Source organism: Phaseolus vulgaris, chromosome 8, assembly GCF_000499845.2.
Source record: "Phaseolus vulgaris cultivar G19833 chromosome 8, P. vulgaris v2.0, whole genome shotgun sequence".
Lineage (NCBI taxonomy): Eukaryota > Viridiplantae > Streptophyta > Magnoliopsida > Fabales > Fabaceae > Phaseolus > Phaseolus vulgaris.
Window position 1 is genome coordinate 34,625,372 of NC_023752.2, and position 19,034 is coordinate 34,644,405.

The 19,034-nt window shown below is 31.4% G+C and overlaps 1 protein-coding gene across 1 annotated transcript; it reads left to right on the forward strand.

The window, feature by feature from the left end:
• Positions 1 to 8,586: 8,586 nt before the first annotated feature.
• Positions 8,587 to 11,361, forward strand: LOC137824160 (protein LOW PHOTOSYNTHETIC EFFICIENCY 1, chloroplastic-like). The gene has a single exon (XM_068629639.1). The coding sequence runs from the start codon at positions 8,863 to 8,865 to the stop codon at positions 11,119 to 11,121; it is 2,259 nt and encodes a 752-aa protein (XP_068485740.1). The 5' UTR covers positions 8,587 to 8,862; the 3' UTR covers positions 11,122 to 11,361.
• The last annotated feature ends 7,673 nt before the right edge of the window (positions 11,362 to 19,034 follow it).

Sequence of the window (19,034 nt, forward strand, 5' to 3'; positions counted from 1 at the left end):
TTTAATTCAAATAACTATACTTTTTTTGGTTGTGGTGAGCAAGGTCACATAAAGGCGGATTGTCCTAACAAGAGCAAAGAGAAAAAAACAAGCTACAAGGAGAAGAAAGGCAAGACAAAAAGACCCTACATAGCTTGGGATGAAAATGAGGTGTCATCATCAAGTTCTTCATCAAGTGAAGATGAAAAAGCAAACATATGTTTGGTAGCTAAGAATGATGATGATTCTTGCAGTTCAAGTGAGGTAAGTTCATGTGCTTCCTTAAATGAACAAAATTATAGTGAATTACTTGAAGCTTTTCAAGAAACACATGATGAAGCTAATAGATTGGTTCTTTCAAACAACCGATTGAAAGATCTTAACAGTGGGCTTGAAAAGAAAGTTAAATCACTTGAAGAGGATCTGAGAAAAGCAAAAAGTGATTTTGAAAAATTGGAAAATCATTTCAAAAATTCCTCTTGCAAGTGTGATACTCTCATTTGCACAAATTGTGAATATCTTGAGAAAAAGGTTCACTATCTTGTTGAAACTGTGGACAAGCTTTCAAAGGGGAAATCAAACTTTGAGAATGTCTTGGCATCTCAAAGCTGTGTTTTTGGAAAGGCTGGTTTAGGCTTCAACCCACAGAACAACCAAGATAGGTTTTCAAAAAGTTTTTTAAGAAAATCTGAAAAACAACCGATTGTTAAGACGAAACAACCGGTTGTTACATGCTTTTACTGCATGAAGAAAGGCCACTCTGTTAGATTCTGTAAAATTAGAAAATATTATGTTCCTAAAGGTTTTATGAAATGGATTCCTAAGGGATGTGATGTTTCTAACTGCAAAGAAAAGTCAAACGGACCCAAATTTGTAAGGGGACCAAATCTTGCTACTTGAAATTGTTTATGCAGGAAAAATAAAGAGAAAAAGAAGAACTGAGCCATCTGATCAAGCTGTTGAAGAAAAAGGCAGTCATTGAAGCTGAATCAATGCTATCCAAAAGATCTAAACAGTGAAAAGGAGTTTTCTTGATCAACAAGCAATTGGCTCATTGAAGAATCAACATAAGAATAAGACTTTCCTTTATTTGTTCTCAATTTCTGTTTCAAAGTTCTTTCTTGTGATAAATTTTCTTTTAATCAATGTCATCTGATTTAAACTGCTTCTGCTCATGGTTAAAATTTCAAAATCAAGTTTTTAACTGCTGCAGAAAAACAACCGATTGTTTTGAGTCTGACAACACTATGAAGAAATTGATTTAATTGCTTTTTTTTTTTAATTTCTATCCGTTGCAGATCAATTTAAAAGAGAGAATCTTGGTCAAAAGATCTGTGTTGAAAGTTGATCATGTTCAGAAAGAAGTTACAACAGTCAAAAAGGAATATATTCCAAAATCTTGGAAATTCAAGAGCCTTAATGACTAGTCAAAGATCACATGTGAAGACCATGTGATTTTCAGCTTTTTCTGACATTTTCTGTGCAGAACAGAGTCAAGTCCTCTCTCTCTGAAAATCAGGTAACCATTGAATGAAATTAAATTCAAATTGATTCTCTTACTGCTATAAAATCAGGTGCAGATCTCTTCCACAAGAACAACCAATTGCAACATCTCTTGCAATATCTCTTGCACCATCTCTTGCAAAAATTTGTGAAGTGTGCTCTCCTCTGTGTTCGTCTCTGCTGTCATGGAATCAACCCCTCCCACCTCCAAGAGAGTCAAAACCAGGGCTGTAAGATCTGGAGGAAGGCTGAAAGGCTGGTTTTCTGGAGACAATGATCTCATTGAGAAGTATAGATATGAGACAAGTATTAAGAAGATAAACAACCCCAAGGTTGTATGCTTTGATTGGCTGAAAAGTCAAAAGCTTGATAATGTGAGAAGGCTGCTCAAGGATCAATCTCTCAGAAAGTTCCTAGAGATGAAGGGAAACATTTATCCAGATTTGGTGAGGGTATTCTACACAAACTTGAAGTTTGAGGGAAACAATCTTGTTTCTCATGTGAAAGGTGTGGAAATGGAGATAACTCATGAAGTATGGGCTGCTGTTGCTGGGCTTAAGTTCTCAGGTCTGAGAATCAACAAGGGAAACCTTGGTGTGGTGGAGGATTTTAACAAAATCCGGTTCTACAAAAGTTGCTTGAAGAATAATCAATCTCAAGTTAGTACATGCTCGATTGGAGGTTTGAAGCTAGATGAGAGGTTGCTTGCTCTCATTGTAACTTGGATTCTAACTCCAAGGGGGAGTAACCACTCTGTGCTAACTGAAGAAGATCTGGTTTATATCTTCTGCATCACCAAGAAAATCAAGATCAATTGGATTCATATAATCAAAGAACACATGCAAAAAGCCATGAGGTTAGGTGATTATCATTATCCCTATGCTGTTTTAATATTTTCTACTCTCTTTTGAAGTTAATCTTGAAGATGAAACTTCTGAGCTGGTCAAGTCAACTCAAGAGTTGAACAATGGATCACTCAGCAAGATGGGCTTTACAAAAGTAGGTGGAAATGGATAAGTAAGGATGGTGATCATGGTGCCTCATCTAGTGGTGCTGCAAATCTTGAACAAGATGAACCTGCTGATATGGATGTTCAACATGAAGATCCAACTGAAAATTTTCAAGATGCAGGACCTAGTGCTGCTGATGGACATCAAGGAGAAAGAATGCCAACCACGTCGTCTTTTGAAAGACTCATGATGAATAGGCTTGATAGCTTTGCTGAAAATCAAATGAGCCTCCATGATCTCTGTGTTAGTAATTTCCAAAGGATTGACACCAGGTTTGACAACATGGATGCAAGGTTTATGACTCTGGATGAACAAATTGAAGCTGTCCAGAATCAAATCTTTGATCTTCAGTTTGCTGATGAAGAAGAATGAAGGAAAAACAACCGATTGGTCATCGAAACAATCGATTGTTTTTGGCTGTTCTTTTCTGGTATTAAAATTTCTTTCCTTCTGCTGTTGCTGTTTTATTCTGATGTAATGAAAACAATATCTTGTTTTATCTATTATCTTTGTCTATTTGTGAAGACAAATAGGGGGAGATATATGCTGTGTTTCTAGTTTGTTTTAAGTTTCTGTTTTAAAGTTGATAAAACTGTTTGGCATATGTAATATGTTTCTGATATTAGATATGTTTTCAGATTTAAACTGTTTATCTGTATGCTAACAGAATATCAGAAGTTCAATGTATTGCTCAAAGTTCTATTGCAGAAACTGCTTCAGATTTAATCAGGTACAACACAAGCATCAGGGATTTGTCTTCATCAAATAGGGGGAGATTGTTGAACCTTGTGATGTTCAATGTTTTGAAGAATCCAAATCCTTTGAAGGATGTTGAAGCCTCTGCTTTGCTTGTTGTTGCTGTGCTGGTTTAAGCTTTGTTCTGGGGTAGTTTATATGTTATAATCCACCCTTTGATTAAATCTCAAGCAATTAGCATCTCAATCTTTATGAAAGTAAAATGTTTTTCAAACTAAGTTGAAACAACCGATTGTTTTGTCGAAACAACCGATTGTTTATACTTAGGTGTTTTGAGAAAGATTGAAAACTGTTTTTGAATGGTTGAAACTGTTAAGTACCAAAACAACCAATTGATTCGAGGAAACAACCGATTGTTTGTTTTGGAACCATAACAGAAAAACTGTTTTGTGTTTGACTGAGCTTTAAATGATTCAACTGAATACGCTCCAGTCATTAAATGCTTTGACCAATCTTTTAATGCAATTTAAGAGTTTGTTAAGATTTGATAACAAACTACATCTTTGAATATATTAAGAAAAACAAATTTGAGAATTAAGAATCTTTTGACAAAGTTTTTCTACAGAGTTTTTCAAAGTGCTGAGATTGCTTAAGAGTTTGTGATTGATCAAGGTGCTGGAATAGGATTCTACTTGTATTGATTTCAGATATTCATCTGTAACAAGTGTAATCTTTGTAATCTGTTGAACAATTCGTTTCTGTGTTTTGCTGAGATTGGCTGTGTGTTCTTGAGGTGTTCAAGATCAGCAATCTTAGTGTTGGCCAAGGAGAGTGTGTTTCTTGAGGTGTTCAAGGTCATTCTCTTGGTTGTTGTGTAAGTGATCAAGGTGTGGTTGCTTAGTGGATATCCTCAGGGTTTTTGAGAAGACTGGATGTAGCTCTGGTTTAGAGTGAACCAGTATAAACAACTGTGTACAATCTCTCTATCTCTAACTCTTTAAATTCAGTTTATTTGTTGTTTGCTGGTATAAACAACCGATTGTTTTTCTGGTATTACAGCTTTTGCTTGCTGTTTTGGCTAACTGAATTGCTAAATCAATTGGTTTCTAAGATAAATTCATTCTAGCTTTGAAAAGTTTGCGAAAACTTTTTTAAACAATTCACCTCCCCCCCTATAGTTTAAAGCCATCTTTTCTAACAGTTTAAACTTAGAAACAAGTTTTCATTTTATAGAAAACCAACTTACAACAGATTTTTGAAAAACAGTTAAAGCTGTTGTAAAATGAACAGATTGAAAATAAAATGAACAGATTTATTTTCAAAAGCAGTTAGAGAATTTGTTATGTGAGGAGACTTAGTCAGCCATTCTAGTGCATGGACAAAACTTAAAACCGTTTAAGCTAGACATGGCACCAGAGTCAAAAAAGAATTTATTCATTTATAGATGAACGGATTTATTTTTCAAAACGAAAACAGAAAAAGCTTAACTATTTAAAACACAGTCGTTTTGAAAGGTAGAAGACTTAGTCGAAATACTTGATGCACAAAATCTAATTTTCACAAGCCTTAGCCAAGGCATCAGTTTAAAAATGAATCTGTTTATTTGGAAAAGAACAGATTTATTTTTATGCAGTAAACGTGTTTTTTGTAAAACATGTGAAAAACAGTTTAAGAAATTTTGTGCTTGCTCTTATCACATGGTCAGTGGGTAAGAGGTGAGTTGCTCAGCAAAAAGCCTACTCTTAAACAACCTCTAAACACTACCTAAGACATTCTTAAAGCAAAAGGAAATATACAAGAATTGTACATAAAAGTCTTCATCAAACACATGTCTTGAAAGGGCAGCAACCATCTTCAACAGATTGTTGATCTAGAGTGATCAAAGGCTTTGAAGAATCCAAATCCAAGTGTTTGATCCAAGGTTGAAGTTGTTGTTGTGTTTAGGATAGGATTTGGGGTAGTTTAAAAGTGTAATCCACTCTTTGTTGAATCTAAAGCTAATGTGTTTTAAAACCTTTTTAAGTTTAAAGTGTTTTTCAAACTAAGTGAAAAACAACCTGTTGTTTTTTCGAAACAACCGATTGTTTTACTTTTAGGTGTTTTTGAAAAGGTTGAAAACTGTTTTGGTTGGTTGACTTGCTGTGACACTAAAACAATCGATTGTTTCGTGGTTTCAATCGATTGTTTCTTTGAAAATCCTAACAGAATTTTGTTTTGGTGGTTGGGTGTACTTTAAATGATTTCCAATTGAATACACTCCTCTATTAAATGCTTTGACCAATCTTTGAAAAGTATAAATGGTTTGTTTATGTTTTAAAACAAATAAGAGAAACATATTTGAGTTTTCCAGTTGTGTGAAAGATTGATTTCAAGTTTTGAACATTCACATCAAGCTTTGGGTTTTCTCAAGAAAGAATGGAATAGGATTGCATTTGTATTTGATTTCAGATTGTTCTGTAAACAAGTGTAATTCGTTCTGAATCTTCTGTATTTTCTGGTGTTGTTGCCAAGGAGTGTTGTGTGCTCTTGAGGTGGTCAAGATCAACATTCTTGGTGTGTGTTGTGCCAAAGTGAGTGTGTTTCTTGAAGGGTTCAAGGTCACTACTTTGGTGGTTTTGTGTGTAATCTATTTTGACTGCTTAGTGGATTTTCAGTGGCTTCTGGGGACTGGATGTAGCTCTTGATTTAAGAGTGAACCAATATAAACTATTTGTGTATCTCTTTCTTCCCTTAAACTCCTTTAAATTCAATTGTTATTGCTTTACTGGTATAAACAACCGATTGTTTCGCAGAAACAACTGATTGTTTTTCTAGTGCTTTACTGTTTTGTGCTTAAATTCTTGGCTGACTAAATTTCTGATTTAGTTTCACAAAAAGGATTTTGTTCTAGCTGAAAAAGTTTTCAAAAACCCCTCTTAAACAATTCACCCCCTCTCGTTTAAGACCATATATTCTAACAAAGACATTCGTTAGGGAATATTCAATCTCTCGTTATTAGAACAGAAGGTAAAACTTATGCAAATTTAAAATTAACCTTAACTTAGCATGAACATACTATACCACACTCACTGAACTTCTTTAAAACATAGAAGTCAAAAAACCATTTGATATAATAATTCACTTATATTTCTTTTGTAGAAATTATATTGTATCTCAGAAAAAAAAAGTATCGCCATTATTTTTTATTATACGTATATTTAAAAAATATTTTATCCATTATCCCATAATTGATTTGTGCAAAATACATTATGTACAAAACCTAATCATAAAATTATTTTAAAAAAATTACATTCTTACCGAATCTTTTAAAAATTTACAAGATTTTCTTTATGTTAAAAAGTCTTTTAAAATCATATATATATATATATATATATATATATAATGAACAAAAAAATCTTAAAAAGTATAATGATAAACTATATCATTTTTTTAAATGAAAGATAAATTATGTAATTTCTCTTATGTCATTAGGCTACAACACTAATTTATATCATAGTTGATGTGACTATCATAATGTTATTTTAATTTATGCATTTAAAATTGAATGAGTAAATAAGTTAAATAGGATATTGATTCAAGGTTCAATTAGTTAATTATGGTCAAATTAATATTAATAAAATTATTTTAATATTTAAAATTACACAAATCATCATAATGCATCTAAAAGTGCCATGTTTTTTTTTAGGAATGAAGGTAAAATGTAACATATATATAAAAAATTTATATCTTAATATATTGATGTGTTTTTTCAAGATAAAATTGTGATGAAATCAAGATGCACCAAATGAGACTATCATATGTAGTGAAATCAAGATTACTATTTGTCCCTTAACCTTAATTTAATTGGAAATTTATTTTTGGAATACTCATAATTAGTGTGTTAGCTTCAAATTGACACCAACAATTATTTATAAACACTCTTCCCTAATCAACTAACATTCTTTTACTCATTTTTTACTCATATGGGGTTGCTCGGGGATATCCTGGTCTTACTACTTGTGAAGGTATTTTTCGTAGGAGTATGGGGAAGTTTATTGGTGACTTCTCTGCGTTTTTTGAAGTTCAGAATGCTATGATTGTTGAGTTTTATGAAGTTATACATGCTATGGAGGAAGTTCAAAAGATGAGGCTTACTAATGTTTGACTTGAATGTGATTCTGACTTGGTTTATGCTGACTGCTAGGACTAATGTTTCGTAATCGATGAAATATCTGTCTTAATTACTATGGGAAAATCAAGTTTAGGGTTACTTATATTTTTCGTGAAGGGAATGTGTGTACTGATAAGTTGGCTAATTTAGGATTTATTCATATAGAATCATTTCATTGGTATAATAGGCTTCCATCTAGTATGTTCTTAGAATTCTTTATGAATAGGTATAGTTTACATAAGTATCGTTTTTGTTAACATATGAATTTTGGTATAGTCTTTCCATATTTTTGTTTGTATTTTATTTATTTTTTATTTTATTTTAATAATATTTTTTCATGTGATGATAAATGATTATTGTTACTTGAGATGTCAACCTTGTTGAGATGTCAAGTTGCATAATGATGCCTAACATAAAAGTTTTATAAAAAAAAAAACTTAATATTTTTTAAAAACAAAAGTATGACAAAATTACCAAACTTCAAGTAAACAATACATAACTCTAACCATGTCACCAAAATAATGATATTAAAAATATATTAACATAATTTAATGATAATAAAAAACTTAAATAAAACATAAATTTATAGTTTCTTAACTTTAAAATATATGTAAAAGTTTAAATAATATATGTTATGATACATAAATTGGAATGTCAATAATATATATCAATATTTATTAATAATACCAATTTTTTGTGTAATAAAAAAAGAATGTATTAAATGCTTAGGTTAATTTTTGTAGAAAAAATTTATGATTTAGTAATTTTTGTAATGAGCCGACCTTTTGCTGATATTTTAATTATTTTTAATCGGTTCTCAATTTTTTAATTTATTTAAATGGGTTTTTAATTTTAAGTTCGATCGACAAATTTAGTCAGAATTTTCGAAACTTAAATTTTAACGCAATAATCAATTCACTTTATTGTAACACTAATAGTTTAATTTTCATTTTCAAGAATAAGCATTTTCATGGAAACAATAAATTAATAATTATAAGACAAAATAATACTAGATAAATATGTTTAAAATTGAGTATAGGATAAAATATATAAAAAGCAAGTTGAAAAATAAGATTTATAATTTTTTTAAATAAGAGAGAAAATGTGCCGTTAACCTAAATTTTATATTTCATGCTACATTTTAGTATTTTTGGAAATAAACATAGTGATACTTATTAATTTTTTAAAGAGAAAACTTCCAACGTTTTCATCAAAAGTGAACAATAATTGTTTTGGAAAGTTGTTTAATGATGTTTGTTTAAAAGCCCCCACTTTCTCCGGTTTAGAGTGGGTGTGCTCTATTTACATAATTTAATAATTTTAATTTTTTATACTCTGTTTTATCTATTTGATTCGTTGGAAACGAATGGCTGTGACAACGCAAGCTAGAACTTAGTCACCATTCTTCAATCAATGGCAGAAGGTAAGAGCTAGAAACCCATCTTATGCTGCTTCCTCACTTATTACTGTAACTTATTATAGCTTCAATTAGGGTTTCCTCTTTGGGTTCTAAATTTCTAAGAAATGATTAGCACTTGGCCCTTCAAACTTAATAACTGGGTGGTCTCTCACTTTCAAATAGACCATTCCGGTAGTTCTGATCTGAACAGGAGAAGAAGGGTGAAACTGGGTTGTGTTTTTAAAGTTTCTCATTGTGCACAAATTAGTGTTTTTCAATGTTCAAGAGGGTATGGGACTGTGGTCTTTTCTGGACACTCAAAATTGGATTTGAGATGTGGGTTTTTGTTAGGAAGCCCTCAACCCAAATTTGGTATTATTTTGAAGCAAAACAAGAGTCATATTGGGGACTTGGCTCCACCCTTGGGGTGGGCATTGGAGGACGAAGGTGTTGTGAGTGAATTGGTTGAGGAAAATATTGATTCTAACGGTGAGTCGGAGGTTATAAAGTCTTTGAATTTGGGTCAAGTTCAGGACAGTGACTGTGAACCAAAAATGGGTGTTGGTGAGAATAGCAAGGAAGGTGGCAAAGAAGAGAGTTTTGGTAAGGTTGATGTTAGAGCACTAGCCTTGAGACTGCAGACCGCGTTGACAGTGGATGATGTGAGGGAGATTCTTGTAGACAAGAGGGACTTGCCCCTCCAGGTGTTTTCAACGATAATTAACAGTTTTGGTAAAGAAAAGAGAATGGATTCTGCTTTGATTCTTTTTGAATGGATGAAGAAGAGGAAGATAGAAACTAATGGCTCTTTTGGGCCTAACCTTTTTATATATAACGGTCTATTAGGTGTCGTCAAACAATCTGGACAATTCGCACAAATGGAAACCATTCTGAATGAAATGGCTAAAGATGGAATCTCCTATAATGTTGTGACTTATAACACCTTGATGGCAATTTACATTGAGAAAGGAGAATTTGACAGAGCTCTCAACGTGCTTGAGGAGATCCATGGAAATGGCTTTACCCCGTCTCCGGTATCCTATTCTCAAGCCTTGTTGGCATACCGGAGGATGGAAGATTGCAATGGAGCTCTGAATTTCTTTGTTGAGTTAAGAGAAAATTACCATCGAGGTGAAATAGGAGAGGATGATGACGGAGAAGATTGGGAGGAAGAATTGATGAAGCTTGAGAAGTTCACTATCCGTATATGCTATCAAGTAATGCGCTGTTGGCTTGTGAGTAGTGATAACTTGAGTAAAAATGTGTTGAAGTTTCTTGTTGATATGGATAATGCTGGGATTCCACTCACGCGGGCTGATCTTGAGCGCCTTGTGTGGGCTTGCACTCGTGAAGATCACTACATTGTTGTGAAAGAGCTGTACACCCGGATTAGAGAAAGGTATGATAAAATCAGCTTGTCTGTCTGCAACCATGCAATTTGGTTGATGGGGAAAGCAAAGAAATGGTGGGCTGCTTTGGAGATATATGAAGATTTATTGGACAAAGGGCCAAAACCAAATAACTTGTCGTACGAACTCATAGTCTCTCACTTCAATTTTCTTCTGAATGCTGCCAAGAGAAAAGGAATTTGGAGATGGGGTGTTAGGTTGTTAAACAAGATGGAGGAAAAAGGCCTAAAACCTGGAAGTAGAGAATGGAATGCAGTTCTTGTTGCCTGTTCTAAGGCTTCGGAAACTACTGCAGCAGTGCAAATATTCAAGAGAATGGTGGAAAACGGTGAAAAGCCCACAGTGATATCATATGGGGCTTTATTGAGTGCTCTTGAAAAGGGAAAACTCTATGATGATGCCCTCCGTGTGTGGAACCATATGGTGAAGGTTGGGGTTGAGCCAAATGCATATGCATACACAATTATGGCTTCTATTTATACTGCACAGGGAAATTTTAATAGAGTCGATGCCATCGTTCAGGAGATGGTAACAATAGGAATTGAGGTAACAGTGGTGACATACAATGCCATAATTAGTGGTTGTGCTCGTAATGGAATGAGCAGTGCAGCATATGAATGGTTTCATCGAATGAAAGTTCAGAACATCACACCCAATGAGATAACTTATGAAATGCTGATTGAGGCCCTTGCAAATGATGGAAAACCAAGGCTGGCATATCAGTTATATACGAGAGCCAAGAATGAAGGACTTACCCTCTCTTCTAAAGCTTATGATGTAGTTGTCCATTCCTCCCAGGCTAATGGTGCAACCACCGAATTAGGTCTTTTAGGACCTCGGCCTGCTGATAAAAAGAAGAAAGTGCAAATTAGAAAAACATTGACTGAATTCTACAATTTGGCTGGAGTTCCCAGGAGAAGTAACCAGTTTGATACAAGTGAAATTTATCGCTCACATACACAAGAAACTCCATAAATAATCTAATACATCCAAATTAGCATATTCAAATATTATGTAATCTATGTACATTCTGCTCTGTCATAGCTTAAGATTTTTGTGTCTGTAGGTCAAGAAGGTTAAAGAATCACAGTTATGTTTTCTTCCACTGTTTCTAGCCGAATAGATGTAACTTTTTTTTGTGGAATTATCGTTAGAATTTTGTCTCAACTTCTGCTCAAATATTTGGAACTACATAACTTTGTTCCTTTTAAGAAATTTGTGTTTTCCCTGTGTTTTTTCTTACTTGGGCATTTGAGTCAAAACAATTGCCTAAAAGTGAAGATAGCATCTTGTCTTGCATCTTTTAACTTCTGCAATCAGAAGATAATAATTGAAACACTACCACAAATTTATTTTAATTTGTGACTTAAAAATTAACTGTGATTTTTTTTTTTAAATATACAAAATAAAAATAGCATAGTTGGATTGTGTATCCAAACATTTTATAGATTTTTTATTTTGCAAGATCAGCTTTTGATTGAAGCAGTTAGACACACTTATGAGTGAATAGATACTATCGTAAATCTAGTTCAAAAAGAGATTTATGTTTAATGCCTTTACGTTGGTTTGTCTTTTAAACAAGGCTATCTCTATTTGGTTTGTCTTTTAAACAAGGCTATCTCTATTTGGTTTGTCTTTTAAACAAGGTTATCTCTAATTCTTATCAACTAAATTAAGTTTTACTCGGTTGACTACCACTAAAAATAGAAGAAGAATATTTTTTTTATCTCTGTAATGACCAAAAATATTGGTAAATTAAAAATCCTTTATTGAAAATATATCACAATTTTTTCATAATAGTTACAAACTTCAGAGTTCATCTAAAGGATGACTATATTTCTATCTCAAGCAATTTCTATTAGATAATCTTGATTTGGTTTGTCCATTGTCATTGGGATTGGGAGTTGTTGAACTAAAAGAAAAGAAAAAAACAATGGTTAATTACTATATAAAAAAACAGAAAATAGTAAATAAATAAAAGAAAAGAAAAATAGAAGAAGGAAAAATAGAGAAAATTAAATTGATGTTTCTAGGGTTATTTCGGGAATTAAATATTTAATTTGTCTGGTGGGAAATTCATCTAAAGCTTCAATGAAGAATGATATGTTGGATTTCAATGTCATTAAATTTTTTTGATATTAATACTCGTACTGGTAAAGTTCTTCGTCCTCATCCCGTTAGATGAGAGTTTCCTTTCACCAGGCTGGGTTAAAATTAACACTCATGGGACTGCTCAGAGATATCCTGGTTTTGCTATTTATGGAAGTATTTTCTGTGGGAGTATGGAGGAGTTTATTGGTGGGTTCTCTGCGTTCCTTGGCGTTCAGACAACTTTGGTTGGTGAGTTTCCTGGCGTTATATATGTTATGGAGGAAACTCAAAGGATACGGCTTACTAGTGTATGGCTTGAATGTGATTCTGCCTTGATTTGTGTTATATTTGTTGTTAGGACTAATGTTCCGTGAATGCTTCGTAATCAATGAAATACTTGTCTTAATTACTATGGGAAAATCAGGTTTAGGATTACTTATATTTTTCGTGAAGGGAATGCAAGTACTAGTAAGTTGACTAATTTAGGATTTATTCATATAGAATCATTTCATTGATATAATAGGCTTCCATCTAGTATGTTCTTAGAATTCTTTATAAATAGGTATAGTTTATCTATGTACCATTTTTGTTAACATATGGGTTTTGGTCTAGTCCTTCCATATATTTTTTTTTGTATTTTCTTTCTTTTTTCTTTTATTTTTAATAATACTTTTTTCATGTAATGGTCGATGATTTGTTTTACTTGAGGTGTCAGCATAATTGAGATGTCAAGTTGTATAGTGATACCGAACATGAAAGCTTTATATAAAAAAAATTAGGAAAAAGTATAAAAGTATAAAAGAATAAAGAAAATGAAAAATGAAAAATAGAAAAACAGAAAAACAGAAAAAAGAAGAAGAAATAAAAAAAATTAAGAAAACATAAAAACAGAATAAATAAATAAAAAACAGAAAGTTAATTGAAAAATAATTGAAGAAAAAAGAAAAGAAAATAAGAAAAGAAAAAAAGAGAGAAAAAGAAAATTAAATAGAAAAGAGAGAATAGAATAATAAAAAGAGAAAATTGGAAAGAAAAAGAAGAAGAATAAAGGATTTGGATCATTAGGGTTTGGGCTGCTGAATTGGGTTTCGTATAACCCTTTCCCCCACCATATCAATTCAGATTTGTACCTAACACACTTACGCGAAATGTCCATTTGTCCTTAATGAGTTAAAATTTTTGCCTTCCGGATATTCATATCCGTAAGTCAAATTACAAAGTTCTGGATATACAAATCCGAAACTAATATGTCACTTCCAGATTTTACCACCTGGAAGCTTATTTGGACAACATAAATGACCTTCTGGATGTCAAGATCCATAAGCAAACATAAATGAGTTCCATATATCAATCTTCACCACCATTTACAGCACACCATTCCGGATATGAAAATCCAGAACTCATAACTCACTTCTGGATATGACCATCCGGAAGCTTAAATGATATATGAAAATGACCTTCCGGATTTCGAAATCCAGAATGTATAAAATCATTTCCGGATATTGGCATCCATAAGCAAATGTGTGAAAAAGGCATAATGGGGTTTTAAAATTTTCATTGGGTGCCAGTCAAAATTGATTGGGTGCAGGAAGCAATTGCCACACATAAATTAGGGTTTTGCCTAGAGTTTGGTTGGGTCAAACAAACCTGACACTTCTTCTTTCATGAGACATGATTCTTGAGATAATCGTTTTATAATACAACGACCAAAGCAATCGCTAAGAATTTCCACACAAAAACCAATTTGTCACCGCCTTGTTGTGGTAGTAGTCCACAAATCAAACACTGTTTTTCGTCATGGCATCGCCCTGGTTAATAATCATTAACATTACTCCTAGTTAAAATTGAGTATTAACTGGCGCCTTACAACATATACAAGATTTGATTCACTTTTGTTGTCAACTAAAGAACATAAGAGTGTTCTATCAACAAGCCAAGTTTTTCACACTTAAGATTTTATATTTATACACAAATCACAAGTTTGTATCAATTGTTGTAAACATTTTTCTTCAAAAATCCAAGTTTTGCACACTTAAGATTTTATCTATACACAAATTGTTTCAAAAAGCTAAGTTTGTATCAATTGTCGTAAACGTTTTTTTTTTCAAAGGTATGTTTTGTATATAAAGATTTCTGAATGAGCTATTGTAATTTTTTTTTTCAAAGGTATGCTTTGTATATATAGAGTTTTGAAAGATTTATTGTAAATCCTTAGTTAGTCGTTGTGAACCAAAGAGAAGTCCTTCGTTTTTCAAGTGCGCTTGTTCTTATAGATTTAAGGGTTGCATTAAATGTTCTCCATGCAACATTGAATGCATACTTCTATTTGAAGGAACGTTTTAATATGCAACATAACTTATTAGGCCTATTTCAGATTAATTTCAGCTCAACTAGATTAAAATTCAAGACCATACAGATGGACTATGTTGTAGATCATGGGAGCTTTGATGATTTAAATATGTGATAAAGGTTGAAGTTGTGCTACTTTTGGTTTGAGCTTAGTCTAGGTTGTTTAGATTTCTTGTAAAGATCATAATAGTATAACACAAGCTAGTTCAATTCTTTTTAAAAGAGAAAAGTGTTTTCCTAAGCAAAGAGAAAAGCAACCGGTTGAAATCACGAAATAATTGGTTGTTTGTCACTTCGCTTGATTGAAGGTTTTAAAACTATTTTTGACTTGGTTAAATATCTGCCTAACCAATTCAACCGGTTAAAATGAATTTTCAACCGGTTGATTGTCACATTTCATAATAGCTTTTCAAAAACCTGTTGGATATGTTTTTCAATTGGATCAAAACTGTTTTGGCTCATGATTGACTGCCTAGAACGACTAGTTTTAAGAGATATAAGTATGGCTTCTTTTTGTATTTAAAAAACAACAAGTAAACACATTTACAGTGAGATTGAAATTGTTTTTGAGAAGAGATTCAAATCAAGTTTTGCTAGATTATTATATAGTTATGCACTGGTTCAAGGTCTGATCTTATGAGCCCTGTGATTCCTGTAAATTCAGGTGTAATATGTTCCTTTCTGATTCTTGTATTTGTCCTTTTATAAACTTGCGAAGTGTGTGAAAACCTGTAAGGTCAGAGGGTGTTCTGACTAAGGTTGTGTGTTTAGCAAAGAGGGTGAGTGGTTCTTGTGGTATCAAGATCACCTCTTTGTGATTGTGTGTATAGTAATTTGTGATTAGTTACTAGTGGAACCCAGTGGTTGTTCTGGGAACTGGATGTAGCTCAAGTTTGAGTGAACCAGTATAAATTGGTTGAGTAATTTCTCTCTCTCTTACTCCTTATAAACTGTTTGATTTAGTTTTGTTTTTGTTGCTGCCATAAACAACCGGTTAAAATGAAGTTTCAACCGATTGAAATTCTGCAAACAGTTTCTTTTACATTGTTTGATTGACTTCCTTGATTGCTTCTTCTGTGATTGTTGATAAAACTTCATTCTTATTCAATCTTTGCGAAAATATTTTGATAAACAATTCACCCTTCCTTTTGTTTAAGCCATTAATTCTAACATATGCAGCGATGATAAACTATCATTTTGGCGAAACGGTTGATGTGAGACAATTTTGACTCAAATCTTAAGTGATTTTCTAATGTTGACATTCTTTGTGAGATTGTGTTTGTAGTGAAACAAATCAACATTCCTTACAAACATAGTAAAAATATTTTTATGTTAAAAGCATCACTATTTAAACTTTAAAAGTCATACACTACAATAAAATCATTAAATAAAAACTAATTTTAAAGAAAAAGTAATTAGTTACTATATTAACTAAATTTGATAATATTTTTAAGACTATAACAAAATTATTTGTTTTTAAAGTAGTTTCTATTATTAATAAAATTTATGAACTAATTTCTAAATTTATATCTAATTAGCTACCAACTTTAAAATCTAAAATAGTTGGTAGCTAAAACATTGATAGCTAATTAAATATAAATGTAAACTTAGGATTCTTATATGGATAACACTTGGACTTAACCTATACACAATTGTTCCACGTTATATGTCACATCATAAAAAATTAACTATCAAAATTTATCAAACCAAATTGCATATTTTTTAAGAAACTTTGAAAACAAATTGATTTTTTTAAAAATCATTATAATAAATTAAATATTGACAATAAATGTAAAGACAAAAAGACGATTATAGCTAATATTTTTTTTTTTCAATTAGGTAAACTATTGGATATAGTATCATATTAATCTTTTGCTAGTTTTTCCACTTGGTACAATTATATTTTTCTTTCATGAGCTCATTCAAAGTTAGACATGACCTAAAGTATTGAGTCCAAACTATAATGGATAATCAATAAATTGCAGTTCCCATGCCCATATCAGTGTACAACAAGAAAAAATTATCATGCCCATACACGTGTTTTACTCAATGTTTTGATTTTTCACTTCAACAGTCAGAAATAACACCAACTTTCTCTGTTTCAAGTGATCTTATTACTTGACTCATCATATACATCAATCTTGAATGTTATTGGTATCTTCAATTTTATTTCATTGTTATTTCTTCTTTGGTTGTACTGCTTTGAGACAACCAGAAGTTGTTGCAGAAAAATTAAAGCCAAATATTGGACCAATTTTGTTGTGCTTATTTTCTAAAAAAATCTTTTTAATAAAATTAGCATGCTTGTGTTTTTTATTTACTTATTTAACTTATTTTGAAAATATTTCTATATTTTAAGAAGCTAATCTTATATGTATGTTAAAGAATATTTTCCTCAATTTTTTTTTGATATGTCTAAGATAAAATTATGAGAGAACTCTAAATTTCAAAACGTATAATACTTTATTTTTAATAATTCACATATTATCTCAATAAGTTTAAGATTAGAACAACTTATTTTAAATTTAAACAAAATGACGCTTAATTACTCTATAGGTAATCTTTAAGGAATATTAAGAATAACTTTAGTTTATAGAATTTTTACGTGCCATGTCCCTTTCCTTTTAAAAGAATCTAATATTTACTTTTTGGTCATTCAAATATTATAATTTTTGTTTTAATGATTTAATCGTGTCAAATTACACTAATAAAGTCTCATAATTATTGTAATTTTGAATTGAAAATGGGTTTTGCTAATTAATTTAATAGCTCAATCCAACCAAATAATAAATTGAATGTTTTTATTTTCTCAAATTTGAGGGAATTTTTTTATCTTTTAAATTTATAATGGATATGATTAGGTTGTATAATTTAAAAAAAAATATTTGTTTTAATCTCTCACCAAAATTTTGTTGGAAAAATCCGAACTAACTCTCTCTCTCTTAAGTGTATATATAAAATGGGTACTTGCGGAAATAATAGCCAAACAGAAAAAAGAAAATAGAGCACAAAATTTTTTACTGTGGAAAACGTCCTCAATTGAGAAATAAAAACCCACGGGACTTATTCTAGAAAATGTCTCCACTATGAAAGTAGGATTACAATATTTGTTTCTAAATAACAGTCAATCTCATCCAACCAGGATGAAATACAATGTGTCTCTGGCCTCTCACTAAGATTTCTAATCTCACGCTATGGTGTCTATTTTCTCTATGTTTCTTCCTTACTTGCCTTCCTCTTCCTCGCAAGTTTCCTTTATATAGAGGATGAGAGGAATGTTCCTTCATAAAGAAATAATGGATAATTAATGTTTATCACATTTTCAATATATCTTGAAAATATTATCTTCAACTTTTAAGGTTGGACTTCATATTCTTCAAAAGAAAAATAATTCTAAGACTTTGAAATGGTCATCATTGAATATATTCAATAGATCAATTATCAAGATTCATTGATGATGATTCCCATTATTAAAATAAGATTCCCAACAATTGATAAATGTTTTCCAATTAATAACAATTTTGTTAAAAAATAATTGACATGTTTTTTAATTAATTACTTTTTGCCTACATATCGTGGTATTAAAAAATCACGTTAAACTGTAATTCAAGCAACAGCAAATCTCATTGAGATATACTTAATCTAGATGTGTGAAAAACTTGAGGCAAAATAAATCTAGAATTGATTATTATGTTTTAAAAATGAAATTTTAAAATAGAATTTGGAAATCAAAATTTGTTCTAGAAAACAAATCTGAAATTCAAGAAAAACGTTATGGAAACAAAAATTCAGGAAACAAAATATGAAAAGTACATTTCGGAGAAAGATTTCCAGAATTTAGAAAAGAGATCCAGAAATCCAAATCTGGAAACTTGTTCCGAAAAGATTTTTGATCCACACCCCCCTCTTTTATTTAAGAGGAGCATTTTTGTCATTTTACATGTAAATTGGGTGCAGGTTCAAATTAGGTTCACAAAGTAATTGCCAAAACTTGAACAAGCTAGGATTGAATCAGTTATATCCTAAAGTTTTGGGATTTGATTAATATTATTGTTGGGTTATTAAGATTTAATTAGTAGGTATTGAGATTTAATTAGTTGAGATTTAATTAGTTAGGATTTAATTAGTAGTTTCTATTATTTGTCATTTATTTTTAGTTGGAATTTAATTAGCAGTTTTTATCATTTATCTTTATCATTTGTAATCTTTAGTACTCTATAAATAGAGTATTGAACTATTATCTCTAAGATATGAATAAATATATGCACCTTGTTTCCTTCTCTTAATTCTCTACCATATTCCTTATCATTGTTCTTGTTCTTGGTATAATCGGAAGCCCACCTAGGGTTTTTCTTTTCCAAAGCCTAATTGTTCTTCTAAATCTCTTACGAGAGGACCTAGATGTTTGTGCACACAATCATTCATATAAATTGGTATCAGCTTGGACC